The sequence below is a fragment of the Astatotilapia calliptera genome, chromosome 20 (genome assembly GCF_964374335.1).
Source record: "Astatotilapia calliptera chromosome 20, fAstCal68.1, whole genome shotgun sequence".
Taxonomy (NCBI): Eukaryota; Metazoa; Chordata; class Actinopteri; order Cichliformes; family Cichlidae; genus Astatotilapia; species Astatotilapia calliptera.
The window spans coordinates 8,951,833-8,971,951 of NC_137441.1; the positions used below are offsets into that span (position 1 = coordinate 8,951,833).

Genomic DNA, 20,119 nt, shown 5'->3' on the forward strand with positions numbered 1-20,119 from the left:
GACACTCAAACGGTGCATTAAACTTAAAATAACCAGCCATGTTTATGCATGGTTTAAATTAGAAATTGAATGCAAGTATTTGTGAATAAAAGACATCCCTAATGATACCACAATCCAGATAATTGAATCCAATTTAGGATTGATTGATAATAATTTCAAATTTAATTTAAGTCATTGTTAAATGTGGGCATTGAAGCAGCCTGGACTGCAGCCAGCTTCACACGTTGTTCTAGAAATTAAATGAATAAAAATAGAATCATGAGGTCCACACTTTCAATATCTTTTGTAAACCAGAGTTCACATCCAAATAAAATTTCAGCTTTATGTATTCATTAGTTGGGTAAATCTCATTTAGGAGAGGAAGTGAAACATATTTCTCTGCAACACCTGAGCTTCCTCAGGATATAATTCCTTTTTACTGGGTTATGATACATTTTGTCTAATAAAATATTTCTGATAACTTTGTTTGTGCACCTGCTATGACAAAAGTCAATTATTGTCAGTCTGGGAGAAGTCCTAGAGTACACAGTGTCTTCTTTAATCATTGATCTCAGAGGGACCCAGATGGCTCTTGTCAATGTTTTATAACTCTTAGCAGTGCATACTAACTTGAATTTTTTTCAGTACACCTCAGGCTGTAATAGATTACCGTTCTAATCCATAAAATGAGCTACATCCGTACACAGATATCGTACCAAGTCTAATGCATCTGGAGTTCCACACAGGTGTGTTGTGTGGACAAAAGGTATGGCTATAGATTCATTTCCAGTAGAGAATGACCTGCTGATAGAAATCTGTGAGTTTAACTGATAAAGAACTGCAAACAAAGTCTGTTTGAGCCCCTTTTCCAAAAATCATACTGGGAATAACGTTCAAAAGTAGTGTCTGTTCAGAATGAAGGTTCTAAACCATCTCAGTTTGAAGTACTATTCGTATTATTTAAAAAAAATGGCATTAGCCCCAACATCTTTATAATTTTTAACCATATCACATGTTACATTTATGCCTCCAATGGTGTAGTGGTTAACACGTTTGCTTAGCAAGAAAATTTGGCTGGCTCAATTAAAGCCAGACACAGCCATCCATTTTGGAGTGTGTGTCCATAAGCACATCTGTTGTAATAAATAAATAAATAAGCATTAAAAACCTATGCCAAATCAAACACGTGGTGCTATGTGGAAACGGAGTAGCTGAAAGCTGCTTTTATTGCTTTGCTATGTCCCTCTGCGGCAATCAGTTTAAAATGAATATTTTGAACTGGTTTATATTTCTTATACCAACACAAATATTCCTATTTTCAGTTCCTATCTCATCTGTATAATTCCATAACATTTCACTTCCTTTTAAATGTGTATTACATATTGACTGCAGGGGGGACTCATGCAGAGCCAGTATCTCACATTTACTTATATTCAGCTAGAGACCTGAGGCTTTGGGGAAGTGGTTGATCACATGGAAGGTAAAAGGGAGTTAATGAGTTCATTTTTCAGATAGAGGGTTGTGTCATCTCTCTTTTTTTGACACATCGTGAAATTTTAAACCAAAACCTTCATGACTCAGTTGGTTTTAACAGGTCATAAAAACTTCACACCTATAGAACATTTTATGGATCAGTTAGTGGTTTTAGATCCACAGAATAAGATAAATTCAACTGGGGTTCCTCAAGGGTCTGTCCTCAGTCCTTTATTCCTTAACCTTTACATGGTTCTGCTTGTTACTATCATAAGGAATCATAATATATCCTGCCATTCCTACACAGATGATGTACATTTGTACTCAGCATTTTCCTCTGATGATCTTACCTGCACTGATGACATTAACTGCTGGATGCCTCCAAACCTTTTAGAACAGAAACAAAACAGAAACTTTGTTGTTGATCCAAAAAGTCAGAGACAGAAAAATGTGGTCATATTTGTCATCCCTTTCTCTGAAATACAGCGTGAAAAACAGCAATGTTACCATTTTGGACAGTGTTCTCAGTTTTGATGATCATGTTGATATTCTATTATCACATCATGCACTGTAGATCTATGTGTTTGTTTTTTTGTCTTGTATGTTAGGCACTCTGACAAATCTGACCTTTTGTCATCTGTTTTTTCATCACGTTTAAGCCTTCACTGCAACTATGTGTAATCACAGACATCAACTTGGCAACCATTATCAACAAAAGTGTTAAGCTGCTAAATCCTTCAGGTATTCCTTTGTTGACCCCAAATCTTGAGCAAGTGCCACATCACTGCTGAAAACAGGAACAGGTGTTACAGTGATATCTGTCACCTGTGATGCTTCAGCTGCGTATAAGGTTGCCAGTATATGCTCAGGTAAGGTGTCTTAACGGTTCATTGGTTATTTAAAAAATAACGTGACACATTATAAGATTTAAAACAACATGTGGCAGGTAATCCCTCTGATCCCCAAAGAGGAAAAATTAAAACCTAGAGATGGTTGTTTGGGAAATCCCAGTAGATCAGTAGTTTCTGAAATATTCAGACCAGCCACATTCAAAGTCATTTTAAAACACCTTTCTTCCACATTCTGATGCTCAGTTTGGACTTCAACAGGTCATCTCGACCATGTCTACATGCATAAATGCACTGACTGATTAGATGTGTGCGTTAACGAGCGGTTGAACAGGTGTACCTAATAAAGCGGTCAGTGAGTGTGTATTCTGCTACAAATAGGTCAGTGTATGCACAAACAGTCTCTGGGGGCCAAAAGCTCATACTTCAGACAGTTCTTCTTACTCTTGATGACGTCAGTGCCAGGGGAAATCCTTATATGGTCTTCGCAGTGGGCGCAACAACCTCACCCCTGATATTCAAATATTTACCAGGAACAGCCAATCAGAAGAAAGTTGGATTAAGTCGAGCGAGAAGGAAGCTAAACAGCTTGTTTCAGACAGTGGGCGAAGGGAGGCTTCTCTAGTAGCAGTCCAAACATGAAAATACAAAGCTGGGAATTAGTATAACAGGTTCCCTTTAATCAGAAAAACAGACACAAGTGAGATTTGTACGGCAAATGCGCCCAGTTTCCGCCATGTGATTGGCAGATTAAATATTTGTCCTAGCTGTAGAAGAAGTGTACCTAATAATGTGGGGAAACGGTGATAGAAGGTTTTGAAAAAGAGGCACCAAAAGTGTTTCACAAATTAGTAACAGCTCAGCTGTGGGTGTGTGTAAGAGTCTGTCCCTTTACATAAATCTCATTTTAGTAAACTTGAAACAAGCGGATAGTTCTTTTAAATGTAAAAAAGAGAAAATGTGTATACGTTATTATTCAGTGATTTAACAGCTCAGGTCTACTTGAAATCAGATTGGATGTTGGCCAGGAACTCAAAACCTCGGTTTTGAGTCAGTTATAATGACTCTTGTCACCAGCAGGTGGCAGTAAGACTTAATCCATAACTATGTCTCTTAACTTCGCTGTTCACGCTGCATCTCGGGTTTCTTACAAGTCGCCCCCACCACACACACCCACCACCACCACCATCTCCGGTTCTCCATCAAAGGACCTTTTTTGGGAATTCTTTCCTTATCGGAATTGCATGTCTAAGAAAACAGATAGTGCTGACTGTAAATCCAATTCAGAGGCCACGTGTGACTGGTAACACTGGGATGTTGGGCTTTATTCTAGATTGTATGTTCTGGGAGAATTGTTATCTTTGCGCAGTGAGCCTGGGTTCAGACGTGGAGCCACCGGACTGTCATAGGTAGACATAGACCAGATTCACTAAATTTCTCATTACACCCACCTTGACCCTGATACAGTGCTGGAAGAGATGTATCATCTTATAGGGGTCTACCACAGAACAGCATACTGGTTTAATCTAGTCAGCTCAAAGGAAACAGCTGTCAGGGGCTGCGCTCATGAGTATCGTTGTTATGAGACGATTACGCACGAAGTTAGAAAATGGTAAACATGCCGAGTGGAATTTTTCCATTATTGTCGAGTTGATGAGATCTGACTGTAGAGGGCGTGATGGGACCCGATGTCAGAACTGGTTTAAAATAATTCCTAACATATGGTTTTGTTTTCGTTATTGCGCTCTTGGTTAAGTACTCACCGTTGTGCGATAATATTTTCACTTTTATTTTGCTTTTTAAGTTAAGTTTCGTTTTTTTTAAATCATACAAATGATTGCATTTCCTATCTTGACACTCCTGTTGTAGCCAAGTGCTACAATACCACCAAACAAACAGGGAAGGGGGAGAAAGACAGAAAAAACCGCTTAAGTGCTTAAACTTGCTTTTTATTGTGTTCAAGCGCAGTTCAGTGTGCCAAAGATCCTCGAAGAACAGCACAGGTTGTCCACTTGCCTTGCGCGTCACATACCTGAGCTCCGCCCCTCGCAAGAAAAAATAAAACCCCTCGAGACAGGAAGAACCTGTCAATTCCTCTCACTCCCAGAGCACAAGTTCTTCAAAGTAGTTTACTGCATGTTGTCACGGGGGCTATAGACTCACCACATTCAGACGCATCTCACAGCTCAACCCAGAACACTCAGGGCGTCTCACCTCAGCCCTCCATGCTTCTGCAATCCGGCGGGTGTTAAGATCCATGGAAGTGGCCGGCTTCTACGAGGAGGGCAGCTTTGCTATCCACAGTAGAGACAGCGTTATCAGCCCCATCGGCGGCGGCTCATATTGGAGGCTCGGTGACTCGATGACGGAGCTGGGCATTGAAGAGCGGGAGAGAGCGATAGACTTCAGTGTTTACCTGGACTCAGCTTTGCACTACCCGCAGCTGGCGGCGCAGACGCAGCAGCAGCAGGGGGACGTTTTCACAGATTTCTTGGCAGAGAACAAGAGAAGAGTTGCAGCTTTGCAGAACTACAAGAACTACTCGCTACTGAACGAGCTGGAGACGAGCCAGTGCGACAACCTGAGGGACCCCAGGGAGCCCTACGCGCTAGGTTACCCGGAGCTGCAGGAAACCCGCGTGGATAGCGTGCTGAGCCCTGAACTCGGGAGCCGCTACAGACCTGCTGCTGCTGTTGCCGCCGACAGAGAAGACAGTCAGGAAGACGCAAAGATGGAGAACGGCTCGTCTGCTTTTGACATGAGGTCCTACATTCATTACCAGTCCACTAGTGGCAGTCTCGGAAACATCTCCACTGCGTCCTCGACTTGTTCCAGCCCGCCCGGCACACCTGCTCCGTCAGGTAAAAGCAGGTCACCATCGCACAGCGGCAAAATGTCAAGCGGGAAGGCAAAGAAACGTCTGGACAAGGACAGTGAAGAGTACAGGGTGAGGCGGGAGAGGAACAACCTCGCCGTGAGGAAGAGCAGGGACAAAGCCAAAATGCGCAACTTGGAGACTCAACACAAAGTGCTGGAACTGGCCGCTGAGAACGATCGTTTACAAAAGCGAGTGGAGCAGCTGTCCAGAGAGCTGGCCACCCTGCGCAACCTGCTCTCTGCCACCGGACAGTGTTAAAACACACACACACACATTCACACACCGGAGACTGCACGGATCTCCGTGCTGTTGTCTGATCATCGGTGGACTTTAAAGGGAATCCACTGTGCTGAAAACGGTACGCTTCACAGGTGAAGACGGCGACCACCAGTTTACAAGGACACTTTGAATGGGACTGAAGGAGTGGGTGCATGTATTGCGCAATCATTCACGACTCTTCACATGTCACCTTAGCTTTATTCTCAGATGTGATTTTTGTTTTCTTTTTGTGTGTGTGTATGCAGTATTTCTGTGCAGGTTTTACGTACATGCGAGTGAATTTCTACATTTTTTGTGTGTATTTGGAGCAGTGGTTGTCAAGGGAAGAGTTGTGCTGCAGTGAAATGATGCAACTCTTTGTAATAGTATTGGCAATGAATGAAATAAGTCTAATTATTTAATATTGAAAGGTGAAATGCTTTAATTGTACTTGATATTTTATTGAATTAAACAGATTTATACTTTGTTTAAACAATTTCACTTGTAAATCTTCTTTTTTTGTCCCTTTGAGGCAGGTGAAGGCTCAGACAGACAGAAAGGGGCGTTTGCTTGTCTAATGCTTACACTCATCATAGACTGACTGTGTAATACCACATATTTCTCTTACAACATATTGCAGATAAGAAACTGGCTCAGCGACAAAGCATATTCCTAATCTTTTAATTGAGGCCTGCGTACTGAAATACACCCCAAAAGAAACATGGAGCAGGAATTTGACGTTTCTTCTTGGAGATGGAGGACATAAAAAAAAAAGAAACATTACATTATATGTACAGTATTTGCTCATGTGGTGTATTCATGAAGCAGAAAATGGCACCCAGCGGTTTGATCAGAAGGTAAATAGAGAAAAATTGACAAATAAAATAGAAAGATGATTTTTCTTCCTGAAAATTAAGAAAAAAAAAAGCTCTTTGAGTAAATCTGAAAGCTGTAGTGCTTCTGTTTACTTAATGATTGGCAGAAAAGTTCTCATATCCTGAAATACATCCAGGCAATTTATGATGAAACGATACTGCTGAGGGCAGCAAAAAGCATAAAAAAAGACCAGGTCACACTGCACGCAGCACAGAAATGTTGGCTTTATCTTTAGCACACTGCTCTGTCAATAGTCTGCAGGGTCCACTGCCCCAGAGAGGGGTTCAAGGTTGCATGGAAATTAATCAGCAACTAACCTCCTCGCACAACCTGAGGTCACGCTTCAACAGCCAAGATCTGGCTGGCAGCGAGCGCAAACCTTATTTTAACCCTCAAGTCAGGAAAAAGGAAAAATGTAGAAGTTTTTTTTAAAAAATGGAAGTAGGTTAGCTACAACAGACACAATAAGTTGACAAATGGTCTGCAGTGGAATTTACCAAGCCCTGACAAGGCAGTTCACTGTGTGCACAATATGAAACATATCTGTCACAAGCAAGCAAATCCCAGACTGAGCAGATAAAGAAAAGGGAGCACGGTGGGATTTTAAAGGATATCTATGACAATTCAGGGTGGAGAATGTTTTTCAACCCTTTCCTCAAACAGCGAAAAAAAAGTGCCTCTGTTAGGTTTTCTCTTTTTTAAGAAGTGACACATGTACTACACTGACAGTGAAGAGAAAAACGAGGGGAAAAGCTCACTTTATCTTCTCTTAATGAAGCATAAAAACTATGTGATGCTGTTTGTGTGCAGTGAGAGATGACATTTAGGATATTTCAACACACTCCATGATGAACAGTTTAGCTTTTAACTGTTGTGCAATATCCTCCCTTTCCAGCACATCACCCCACGAAGAATGCTACACCCACATTTAAATAAGACATTGTTGTACTCTATGTTCACGACAATGGCTTTAAGTGGTTGTGGTTTGGCTTTAATCCCCAAGGCCAATCAGAGAAACAAAGCAATGTTTCAGAGAAGCTCTCCATTGTTTGTCAGCAGGGCTCTTTGCTCCCGTTGCTCTCGTTCTCTCTGCAACGCTGGCACAGACTCCTTCAAACATTCTCAGCATACTTTCTTCGATGACCCCTTCGTTTTCTACTGGAGCCCCACTCAGTCTTTCCCTGCTTCTGGCTCACATGCTGACAGGCAAGAGGGAAATTCCCACACAGGATGACCTCTGTGCTTCAGTGTTTAGCCCGGCCCCCCATGTTCGCATTTTACCGTCAATGGGCAGTGTCTGACCGTAAACTCCTCATTGCATCACAGCTCCTCCAATTGGTCTCCTATAATCCAATACAAACACACAGGACACAATCACATTACACACACACACACACACACACACACACACACACACACACCTGTTATCCCACTGCTCACTTTGTACTAGTTGTTGTGAAATTGAAGAATTTTTCTTATATGTGAGTCATTCTTATATGTTAGCAGTTATTTGTTCCTCAGAACAATTTGTTATAATGTTGTAACAGATTGTGCTTTTCCTTAAATAAACTTGAAGAACTCTTAAAATTTAATTTATCTTTAATTTATCCCTTTTTCTCATTTGTTTTTAAAATCTCAGCTGACTGCAGCAAGAGCACACTACATGTTTTATATCACACAGAAGGTTGTCAGAGTGAATTTAATACATTATAATGGAGCAAAAACAAACAAACAAACAACATTTCAAAAACTACTGATTATGATTGTGATGCAGTGTTTGCTGAATGAAATACCTTTACAAACGAGGTATTTTATGACATGATATGTGTTCAGCTATATAAGGAGGTGACTGTGGCTCAGGACTGGATTGGTAGATCGATCCCTGACTCCTCCAGTAGTCCACACACTAAAGCGTCCTTGGACAAGACGCTGAACTCGAAGTTGCCTCCGATGCAACCATCATAGTTCGTGTGAATTAGAAAGTGTTGAAGCAAAGATAAAATCTCTGTGTGTCTGTGTGAATGAGACTTGTTACAGAAAGTCCTTTTAGTGCATGACTGAGTAAAAAGCTGCAATACACATTGAGTCACTGATCTTGCAGCAGATTTAATGTGAAAACATTTAACTAGAAAACTAGTCGACTCTCTGTGGAAGAGTTAAAGTATTTGTGTTAATTTTTCACTTTTCTACCGTCAGAACTGAGCAGACCAAAAATATTAATCGTATTATTAGATTAATAGTTTTAATTCTGTCATATTATCTCACAGACTGGTAACTTGTTCAGCATATTCCCTGCCTTTCGTCCTATGTCAGCAGTTTCATAAGAGCCAGCCGCCCAAGCTGGATAAGTAAGTGGATAGAAGGATGTTTTTTAAGTCTAGTATTGTTGTTGCTGCCTGCAGATGTTGCTTCATATTAGTATCCATCATAATCAGCTTTGTCATTGAGTTACAAAACACAAAACAACACATAACAATGATATGCTTGATATGTTTCTGACTATGAGTAGAAATCAGGCTGAAGCTTGTTGGGTTCTTTTAAACAACACCTTGAAAACTGTAGTTTCATCTTTGTTTGCTTTTTTAACGTGAAAGGCTCAATAATTCCCTAAAACATCTGGATACTATAGTTTTTAGCAACAAAATAATTCAAGCAGATCATCATTTGTTAACCAATATTTCCAGCTATTGATTTATGGCAGCAGGATAATGCACGTGTGGCTCTATAACATTAGTTTTAGTATTGAAGCTTTATGGTACAAAAATATAGCTAACCTATATATGATCACACTAAAGTATCTCAAGGTACTATAGTGGGGCCATTTTTGTTTTCTGTTTGCACATCTTTTGTGTGTTTTTTTTTAAAATTTAATTACCTTAAAACAGACGCACCTTTGCTGAGTATCTTGAACCCGGTGACCCTAAAGTACATGTGACAATATGCCCATGGAACAAATCTGGCTTTCTTTAAAATTTGGACCACCTAGTCGAAGCTGTGGCCTGTACGCATGAAACTAAACAAACAGTTATACTTCCACTGTGCCTGCAAGTTAACAAAGACTGCAACAGAAAGAAAAGTTCAAGGAGAAAGAGGGAGAATGAGTATCTTTTATCTGTACTGAGTGTGAAGAGAGAATTTTTGTTTTAGAAACATCTTTTCTGCTATTGTTTTGCTGTTTTAATCCACACAGCAGCAAGCAGTGAGTCACAGATCGGGCAGGCATCAGTCAGAGTTATGGCAAAAGATCAAAGAGCTTTTACTTTTCCTGGCTCAATGTTGAGGGCACTATATGGACCAAACTGTATATGAAAGGGCTGTATGAGACACACATTATTGATTAGCTGTGTAAAATACGTGCTCTTTTGGGCCCTTGATATGAATCTCATTTCCAGGTGTGTCCTTCAAATGAAGCTGGATAAAATTTTACTTTCTTGCTCTTCATACACTTTCTAAAGTTTACTATCTAGTAATTAAACAGAAAATACTTTTACATTAAAAACCCCACCATATTTCTTCTGTATTATGAGACCTGTACTTTAAATTTGCAAGAAGTTGTTCCCATGTTTCAAAGTGTTGCTTCATTTCACAATGCGGCCAACCATAAGTACAACTAAATCAAGATTCAGGTAACACCCAGTTTGGAGAACTTTCTTTGACTTGCAGTTGGTTCATTGAGCAACATTTGAGTAATGTGGGACTCTTAAATACTGAGAAATCGCTCCTGCCGAAATATCTGTACCTTGGGCAATCCTTCTAGTTTTAGTCTAACTTAATCCTAAAAAACATGTATCCATTAAGCTATACTACTATCGCAACACATTTCCTTAAAAAAAGGATTGATTTTACAAAGTGTCCACAAAATTGAGGAACTGAAGTTATTACTGAAGGACAATGCCACACGACACTTTTGACACGAGTGACAAATGCTGAGACTCGAAAGCTTCTGAGATTGGAAATGGAAAAAAAACAGGACATTTATATAGAGCTTTTCTGTTTTATTGACCAGTATAAGAGGTTTAAACTATGAGCCACATTCACCCATGCACTGCACTTTGTATTCTTATGTATTACCTTCTTATATATATATATATATCTAACAAACTAACTCAGTGATGGAGAGGACTGAGCAAGAACACATCTAAGACCTGTCGATATTGTAAAAAATGCGTATTTAAACCCTGTCTAAGTGTTCAGAGTGGGTATATATAGAAAAATGATCTGGAAGATAGATTAAGTGTTTTGAAGTTTTGCACTAAAAACATAGACCCTGTAAGTTAACACTAAAGGCAAACAACTATCAGAACTGAACCAAAAGTAGCCAAACCCTTGCCATTTTTTAGCAACAATGAAAACAAATATGTAAGGGTGATTTTAACACTGATTTTGCCTTTTTATTTTCAATTTTTAATTACAGTTCCTCCTCCTAAGTGAAAGGCACACCGGATATCCGGACCATGAGTTGTAACGGGAAGCCAAACCGCCTGAGATACGGTAAACGGACCAGTACATGATCTGTCTTGAAGTGAACCAAGATTTCAACATCTTAGTTCACTTCTGCAATTTTTTTTGCTGTGGATGACTGTGAAAATTCAAGACTGACGTGCAGAAGTGACTTGCGGTCACTACGCAGCAAGCCTCCCTGCCCAGATCTTGCATAAGAGCAGGCCATCCTTGCAAAACGAATGCTGGCTTAATTATTCAAGCAACGTTTGTGATCAAGAAGAGTTTATCCTAATAAACTCTCAATGTGTGAAAATGGAGAGCATTCAAAATGTACAGTACAAAAACAGGGATGATTAGAGAACTAAATAATACATCTTTATTCACATGAAACCTGAAAAGACTTTCATTTTCAGCGGTAAAGATATTAGGGAAAATCCACTTGAAAATAATTTTTAAAGTGTTTAGAAAGTCACAAAGTTTACTTACTTCAAAAAGCACATTTTCATCTTTATATGCAGTCTTACAAAATATTAAAATGCAATAGATTTCTGAGTCTTCTTGAAATTTGTGGTAATGTGATAATTCATTTGCACAGTTTACTTTTAAAGTAAAAAGGCCACAATGCAAAAGCATCCCAGTAAAATTTAAAAAACAAACAAACTGCATGTACATTTTTTACCAAGAAGCAGTCACCAATTATTATTAGCATGTTTATGTAAAATATTAGATTGTGTTTATTGCATGTCACAATAAAATAAGCCAATAGATGTCCAATGACTGCATAAATAAAAAAGCAAGTTAAACAAGTTAGGTAAATTTCAACTGTTTGTTTATTTAGTTAGTTATTTGTAACCACTAAGTAGGAGGCAGCCTTACAGCCACTTTAGGAACTGCTAGCCAATCAATAGTCAAGAAAGAAAATAGTCAAGAAATAAAGAAACAGAAATGTGCATCTGAGCTCGTTTAAACAGTCAAGACTTCATCACTCAGAGAAACTGACTCTAGGTATGACTGCATGCACTTCACTGAAGTAGGAATAAAAAAAAGGAAAGGAAAGGAAACACAACATCCCACTGATCTTTAAGGTAATGAAGTTTATATCAATATTGAAAGTTCAGTCTAATGCACTGTTCCTCAAAGCTGCCCACCAAAACTTTCCTAGATTACCAGACAAATGAATCGCCATGCACACAAAGCAAACATCCTGTTTTATTCTGACGACCACTCCTTGAAAATGTTGAATATTGTGGAAGTGAAAATTTGTCCTCTGATGTACTCGGTGTATTTAAGAAATTCCACTTCCATCTAGAGGTGTATGATAGTACTGATACCAATGTGGGTTTTGGTATCGTATCGATACTGGGCCTCTGAATTCTAGCCCACTGAATTGTGTTAAAAAACATGTAAAGAAAAAATAATACCTCAAATAGTTTCAATAAAGTCTGAGCCTTTTTTTTTAATGATGGTCACGTCTATTTTATTCATAGCTTAAATCACATATAAACAAGAAAAGCTGCCCCACTTTCAAAATATACACAATGCTGAAAGGTGTGTTTTGTTGTATTAACTCATTATTGTAAAAAGTACAAATCGATGATTCATCTCACAAATCATGGGACACTGCTCTCCCCCATATAAGCGGCCTTTGTAAGTTAAAACTATCAGTATCGGCATTGGCATTAGCAATACTGGGCTTGCATTTACTTGGTAATAGATTAATAGATTGATACCAAAATTTGCAGTATGGCACAGCGCAAAAATATGGCGCCATCTGGATTACAAAAGCCCAGCTTAAACCAGTTTAAACAGGTAGTTGAAGCCGTTGGGAGGTCATATACCTCTGAGGCCGAGGGAGAATAATATAATGATGAAACACTGTACAGCAAAAACTCTCGGCTGATAAATAATCAAATCACAGACAGCAGCTTGAATTATCATAGTAGTAGTGGTGTGTAGGCTTTGACTGACATGATTACTCAAGAGGAAACAGGGTGTGTTGACGTGGGTGGCAGCCATGAAAACATTTCACTCACCCACACAACTATGTGGCCATCCTCACGTTCACGTACCCTTACCTTTCACCTCATTTGTAACAACAGCTTTTGGTAGCACAGACTCAGCGGTACACAACACCACACGCAACACTTCTTTTTTTCTTTTTTCTTTTGTTCCTTTCCACCGTTTCTACGAAGACAATATCAACAACAAACCCAAAGGAACACAGTGATGACATCTGTGGTGAGGCAGGTCAGCCAGCTTTGTTTACATGTCGACCATGTGTCGACGTCAAAGTCCTCGCTCCTTGCTGCGTTCAGCAAGAGGAAGGATGTGGAGCTTATAAGCGGGGAAGCACCGGCTCGAACCTCTTATTCACGCTATGACCTACATGCATGTTTTTACCCTATGATAGTTGATTAGTATATGTCGCATCAGTGAGAGTGTCGGTTGGTCCCAGCAACAGCAACCGGGGGGGGGGGCAGGAACAGGAACAGGAACTGCTCACGGCTGAATGTCTCAACAGAAACAACCAAAGGCATCAGCCTCTGTCAGAGAAGCAGCAAAACAGAGCTTTTCCATTTAACTTAAAAACAACATTGCTGCTTGGTTTGCAGAAAAATTACCCCCTGCGACTAACACATAAAAACACAATTTGACATGTTTGCGTGTAAGCTGTGCAGCTGCTTGGGGGGGAGCAGCAGGGGTGTAATCCAAGGGTTTTTCCAACCTCAGCGTCAGGGTGACTTCAAGAGGTCACAAGTTAACCTCGAGGACTCATCAGATGATGAGATGAGATGCAAAGTTCTGCTATATCCAGTCTTTTTTCTCACGTCTTTGCTGCCTTAAAACATTACATCCTTTTATTTGTTGCATACCTGTTTGATCTTCTCATGTGGTTTTTGTTTAAATAGCTACTAGGGGAACTAGAGGGGAAGTATCTCTGGGGTGGAAGTGGTAACTGTTTTGTGATAAAAGGCCCCAGTTACACAAAGCTTACAGTCCGAGGTCATAAATCCTTGTCCCCCCTTGAAGCAGGGATATCGAACTCATTTTACATCTAAAGAAGTTTGACTTTGTGCATTAAACTCCTGAGATAACCTAATATAAGTTAAAGAAGAGCAATTTCAACAGTGCGTCTCAGATTTTCTACATGATAAAGAGACGCTGCTGTAATAAATGAAAAAAATCAATCGGCAAGAGTCTTATATCCTTTTTCACATTTTCACATTTGCCCCATGGGCCGATTAGGGCGTTTGCAGGGCTGATTTTGGCCCCCGGGTCTTAGGTTTGACACCCCTGCACTAAAGGATATGTTAAATACGAAGCACCAGCAGCTCATTACTAATTACCTATTTAAAAAAAAGTTTAGACTTTGTGTAAAATGGAGATAAAAACAGAAATCAAACCATTTTAAGGGTGTGTTTAGGCAAAGCAATAAGAAGACAACATGTGAAACCCTGAAATGGAAAACATTTGCCTTTCGATTAGAAATTAGCCTCTCTTATTTTAATGCTCTCTTTGAATTTGATGCCAACAACAGGTTTCAAAATAGCTGGGACAGACACATGTTTACCACAGTGTTGCATCACCTCTTATTTTAACAGCCTGTAGGCGTTGAAGAATGAAAGAGATCAGCTGCTGTAGTTCTGAAAGAAATATATCAATGAAGAATGGAAAGACGTAACGTTTGGAAAGACGTTTCAGCTACTCAGCAGTTTGTGGGGTCTTTTTGTTTTATTTCAAATGTGCCCTATGTTTACAGTTGGTGACATTTCTCGACTCTTACTACTACTTTTACTTTTATGGCGCAAGTTTGGGTGTTGAGATAAGATAGCATGCAGGCTTGGTGGCAAATATTTCAACATTTGGTAGTTTGTCTCACCACTTCATGTTAAAAATACTCCTTAAGCATCTTCAGCAGAGGATATTTAGACGTTTCTCATGTTGTTTGGCATACAGTGTCCATGTACGCCAAGCAAATTGCAGAGAGCAACAGCTTTGTAAACCGTAACTTGGGTGATTCTGTTTGTTATTCCGTACCCTCTTTCTTAGTTTAGCACTAAGAGTCCAAGTCTTCATTAGGGTGAGGATTAGACCAAAGTCATAGCAGGATGTATAGGAGTGATCCATTAGATGACTCTGATTTGTCTGAGTGACAGATAAATCCTTATTACTAGCAGAGTGGTACTTCTCTCACTGGCACTTTTTGTATTTTGGTTTTGCTTCCAAGCGCGCAGAAGAGGCAGTCATCTAAATGTGCATGTAGGAGGACACCGTCAAGAAAGGTCAAAGGTGTCAGAAAGGAATAAGGAAAAGAATATGTGAACAGGTTTTGCCTGGAACGCATCTCAGAAACCAGTGTTAGACTGATCAGTACGCTTCATACATTCATGACCCAAAGAAGGCTGTAATGTTTCTAGATGTTGTTTATATATGCTTTGTTTTGAATTTTTTGAATGGACAGCGTTCAGTAACACTTGTTGTTGAGAGTCTTCCTGAGCCTTTAGGGCAGTGATTTCCAGTAGACTTTTTCCTGGCTTTACTACAGTCGCACTGAAGGGCCTGAGAATCATGTTCAGACAATATTGATTTAGATTTGGCATCACCGCTGGCACTGTATCAGTGGAAAAGAGATTTGTTGCCAGTAAACTGAGGTGTGAGTTGTTCAACCAGATTTTCGCTTTTTGTTTTTAATCATTTAATATCAAAAGGAGCCGGTTGAGGTGGCTCAGCCATCTGAAAAGGATGCTGTCTGGACGCCTCCCAGGTGAGGTTTTACAGGTGTGTCCAACCAGGAGGAGGACCCGCAGCAGACCCAAGACATGCAGGAGAGGTTACATCAGTGTTTTCCCTTGAAGAGCTGGAGGAGGAAGATAAATAAAACGAGCATAAATTCTTCAAACTAATCACTGTGTTTAAATGATGTGCAATTTTTTTTTTGATTCAGTTCAATTCAATTCAAATTTATTTCTATAACGCCAAATCACAACAACAGGCAATTTATATTGTAAGGTAAAGACCCTACAATAACACAAAGAAAACAGAAAACCTCACCAATCATATGACCCCTATGAACAACCCCTTAATTGGAAGTAAAAACTCCCTTTGAACAGGAAGAAACCTTTAGCAGAACCAGGCTCGGGGAGGAGGTGAGCGGATGAAGAATTTTCTTCTGGGTTTTATGTTTCTAATATATTTCCAGCCTTTTTAAAACAAAAAACAAAAACCAAAAAAAAACCAACTGCATTGCAGTTTAGAAAGACTAAAGAAAGACGGAGCCAACGTGTCTGGCTCTGCCGACTGGTAACGAAAATCTTTTGCCTCTAAAGGTTACTAATTAACAAAAATCAAACTCTTCATAAAGCTGTCAATATTTTCAGTCTAACTCCTGGCACAGTATAGTTTTTACAGTTAGAAGAGATATGTTTATCAGTGAGCTTTAGAGGTGCTGGAAGGTTGATTTTATTACCTTTGGACAGAGATAAACTGTTTCTAGTCTTCTGTGGTTCAGCCAACCCCTCTAGCTTTCTGTTTGCTGGTAGCTGCCTTTCACAAGAAAGTAAATGAACATATTTTCTATTATTGGTAGAGTGTTTCTCAAACAGTGGAGTGCAGACCACCAGGGGAAACATATACAATAAAGCTAAAGTGAGGTAAAGGATATTAAACAAGCAAAAGTTAACTCACAATTTAAGTAAAACTTAATAAGTAAAGTGTGAAAATTGGTCAAGTGTGAACATTTTTGGCTCCTGAAGAGGGGCGTACCAGAAAAAAAAACAAAAAAACGTGAGAGCTTCTGTTTTAAATGCAAAAGGGTTAAACTCAAGACCCACAAGCCAAATCTGGCCCTTTGCAAATTTTAATCTGGCCCGCTTATAGCTGTGGTGTGCACACCAAATTAAACAAAGAGCCGCACCTTCATAACACCTGACAGCTAACAAGGTAACACACAGTCCAACCAAAAGGCAGCTGAGGTATGAGACTGAGTAGGTCATGTGAAAAAAGGCCAGTTTAGGCATTAGCCATGAGGCAGTTTCTGTTTTAAGAGAAAATTGTGTCATTAAGGAACCAGTTGAAAGAAGAAGAATTTTGATGTTTAAATGAAAAAAAAAAAAGGCATTTACAGCAAAAAAATTAGTCTTCCAGCTAAATCTCAGAGTGGGAAGTTCTATTCCTACATCCAGCTGGTTCCATGCCTAAACTGTGTATCGCAGATGGAAAGTCGAGACGTTCTGGTGAACGACTGTGCTATCATGTTGAGTCCTGTAAAACGGGCTCGGTGAGACTTGCGGGCATATGAACGGGAACAGAATGAAAGATCCGCTACTTTGCTTTGACATGAAGGTGTATTTTTAAGTGACCCATAGGGTAGGTAGCTGTCTGTCAGGTTTGTGAAACAGGTTGCTGTGGGCTGGTTGTGTGGTAGCCTTCTTATAGTTTAAACACACAACTTTATAAAGTCTAAAAGACTTTTATGTGGGCTGATTGAGGCCTTTATGTGGTCCAAAGTGTACATGAGAAGGCTATATGAAGCATAAATTATCAGTCATTAAACTCTATATGTATGGCCCTTGCTATGCTTTTCATTTCCTGGTGTGGCCTCTTCAGAGAAACTGAATTTGACACCTGTGCTTTAACTGTGATTTTTCTTTTTTTTAAAAAAAAAAACAACTTGTTTTTAAAGCCCGAAAAGGGATCGTGACTATTTGCATCTTAAATGTTGTGGAAATTTGAGCCAAGTTACCTTTCAAGACAAGTTAACACTGAAAGCTTTGTCTTATTCACTCTCCTGGGTTTTTGGAGTTTTGAAATAATAAGGGCATGAATAGACATGATACACCTGATGACAGTGTACTCACACGTTGTGGTATTGAACTCCCATTGTACAGCGCTGCCGAGTGTGGTGACTCAGACTTCTGCAGAGTCACTCTTGGAAAGATCTGACTCTCCTCTTATTCAGGAATTTCCTGATCCCTGCTCGGCTCCCTGTGAAAATGAACTGCAGGCTACAAGAGAGACTTCCAGTCAGCCATTGCCCCACCCACCCTCACAGCTGGCCAGCTATTGGGAAGTTCCAGGTTAATAACTAAACTGAGGACATATGCTGAAAGAGTTAGCCGGGCAGGGCTGATATCTTTTTTTGGTCAGCTGTGAATGTGGAGTCAGCATTGTGAAAATTAGGCTGAGTAAGGAAGCAGAGAGATAACACAGTGCACCTCTGACATTTATTTAAGCCCGTCTGTCTTCCTCCATTTTTTTCTTTAAGTTTCTCACTAAAGTAAAAACATCAGAAAATGTAGGCCGAGATGACATATATAGATAGGAAACACAATCAAAGTGACATTTAACACATGTCTAATAATAAAATAAGAATTCATTTTCACCACAAACAGTGCATGAGTCACAGCAGCGCAGTCAGATTAGAAAGATTGTAGTTTCAGTTGAAACATTTGTGGTTTTAGGACTTCCGGTCACACCTTGATTGTAGTTTTCCTAGTGGTGCGTGTTCTTTGCCTTGACGTCAGCAGAGCGGTGGTTGGGAGTGCTATTACTCACTCACTGTTTAAAATGCATTCTTGTACACCAAGTACAGCACAGTGCCTGTGTCTTAACTTCCCAAACAGGAAGTTCTAGCCAAGACTGTTGCCAAATCATCTGCGCTACACCCCTGTGGTGAAGTTTACTCAAGAAACGCATGCATCTCTGGACATGTTTAACCTAACTTTAAAGTTTGATGGTTATTGTTGTTAAAGCTTTTACACTAGCAGGAGCAAAATCTCGTTATTTATCAACCGCAAAGTTTGCTAATCACAAACTGTACAGCATTGTGGTTTTATCTGTGGGGATCTCTCAGATTAAATAATGAAAATTAAACTTTAAAGATAGGGAACATTTTCATTAAAACCAGTTTGTAAAAGATGGGGAAAAGTTTGAAGACAAAAAGAAAATTAATGTGACGTCCTTCCTCACAGTCACTGTGAAGTCTGAAGGCAGTGTCTGCAAACTGGTTTACTCCAGGCTCTCCACCGCTGTAAATACAAACATAATTGATGAGCAAACACCGATATCATACAGACAACAGGAAAGAGTGGGCCGTAACAAACACGGCCACGCTTCACATCGAAAACAGGTGAGGATCACAGTCCCACAGAGCCACCTACTGGTGAAGACAAGCAGAGGCTGGTCAGTACTGCACGGCTCATGGCATAAAAACTCAGATCTGAGAAAAGTTAAATATTAAATAAAACCACGCAAGATTTCCCCTTGAAAGTACACAACCTTTTTGCTTTTTATTTTGACATATAATGTCTTAAGTACAGGAGATATCCACATGAAAAACATATTTAAGCTCTTAAAACCAGAACCAAATCAATTGTACACTCCCTCCAAGTGTCACGCTCTAAAGCCAGAACCATTTTTCTACAAGCATATTTAAGTAGAAACATCAGGGGGTGTATCATAACTGGAAAAGCAAAACTGCCCCATTTTATGCATTGTCTGTTATCTGATTCTTCCTTCCACTAAATTTTATGACTGCAGGATACGTGGCTGCTCAAAATAAGTTCGCATAAAGTTTGCATAACAACTACTGAGGAGCAAAAATGTAATGGTTTTATTTTTACAGTAAAACTGCACAGTTTGTTACTTTATTATCTGAATATTTTTGAATTTCTGTCATAGATAAATTGAACCGTATAAGAAACAAACAGAACCAGTAAAAGAAGTACAATATTACTACAAAAATACCCCCACTTTAAGTCAGTAAAATCTTTTCTTTTCTGGAGGATTAAATTACGTCTGAAAAACATGACGGGCTCTTTGAGAGTTAATAAAGCTATGAAATTTTTCTTAGTCTCCTCTGTTATGCAGAACCTTATAAATAGGGTCATTGTATGAAAAATTAGCGAGTCCCTCCCAACTAACCCCGCCAAAATCTTTTTTTTTTTCTTTTAAATTGTGCAATAGCTGTAATTTATCTAATGAATCCATGCAAAGTTTTATCTTCATTTTCACTCAGAGCTGACACACACTTGGCAGTTTCTCGTTTTCAGAGCATTCTCTGTAAACCCAAAAGATGGTTATGTGGGGGAAATCCCAGCAGAGCCGCAGGTTCTGAAATACTCTGAGCAGCGTATGGCACCAGTCACTTAAATCAGCTCTCTTCTCCACTTTCATGCTCAGTCTGAATTTCAGCAAGTGGCCTTGGCCATACCCATTTGCCTAAACCCGTTGAGTTGCTGTTAACGAGCAGTTGAACAGGTACAGCTAGTGAAGTGGTCAGTGAGTGCATATTTTCATTTTTTCCAGTGATTCTGAAATCATCCCCATCCCCAACAGCAATCCAACAAGCAGGAAACCTCAGAGG

At 39.6% G+C, this 20,119-nt stretch overlaps 1 protein-coding gene and 1 long non-coding RNA gene across 2 annotated transcripts; one reads left to right on the plus strand and one right to left on the minus strand.

Annotated features, from left to right (window-relative positions):
* The first annotated feature begins 4,073 nt into the window (after positions 1-4,073).
* Positions 4,074-5,932, plus strand: cebpb (CCAAT enhancer binding protein beta). The gene has a single exon (XM_080295005.1). It carries the CDS (start codon positions 4,558-4,560, stop codon positions 5,434-5,436), a length of 879 nt encoding a protein of 292 aa, XP_080151131.1. The 5' UTR covers positions 4,074-4,557; the 3' UTR covers positions 5,437-5,932.
* Positions 5,933-15,434: 9,502 nt separating this feature from the next.
* LOC145422979 (uncharacterized) lies at positions 15,435-17,895 on the minus strand. Its single transcript, XR_013904121.1, has 2 exons — positions 17,613-17,895; positions 15,435-15,613 (listed from the first exon to the last, which is right to left on the minus strand). It is a non-coding gene; the product is annotated as an uncharacterized LOC145422979 (long non-coding RNA).
* Between the last annotated feature and the right edge of the window lie 2,224 nt (positions 17,896-20,119).

Excerpts from the sequence above, each read along its gene's own strand:
- cebpb (XM_080295005.1), top strand. The coding sequence starts at position 4,558 with ATGGAAGTGGCCGGCTTCTACGAGGAGGGCAGCTTTGCTATCCACAGT.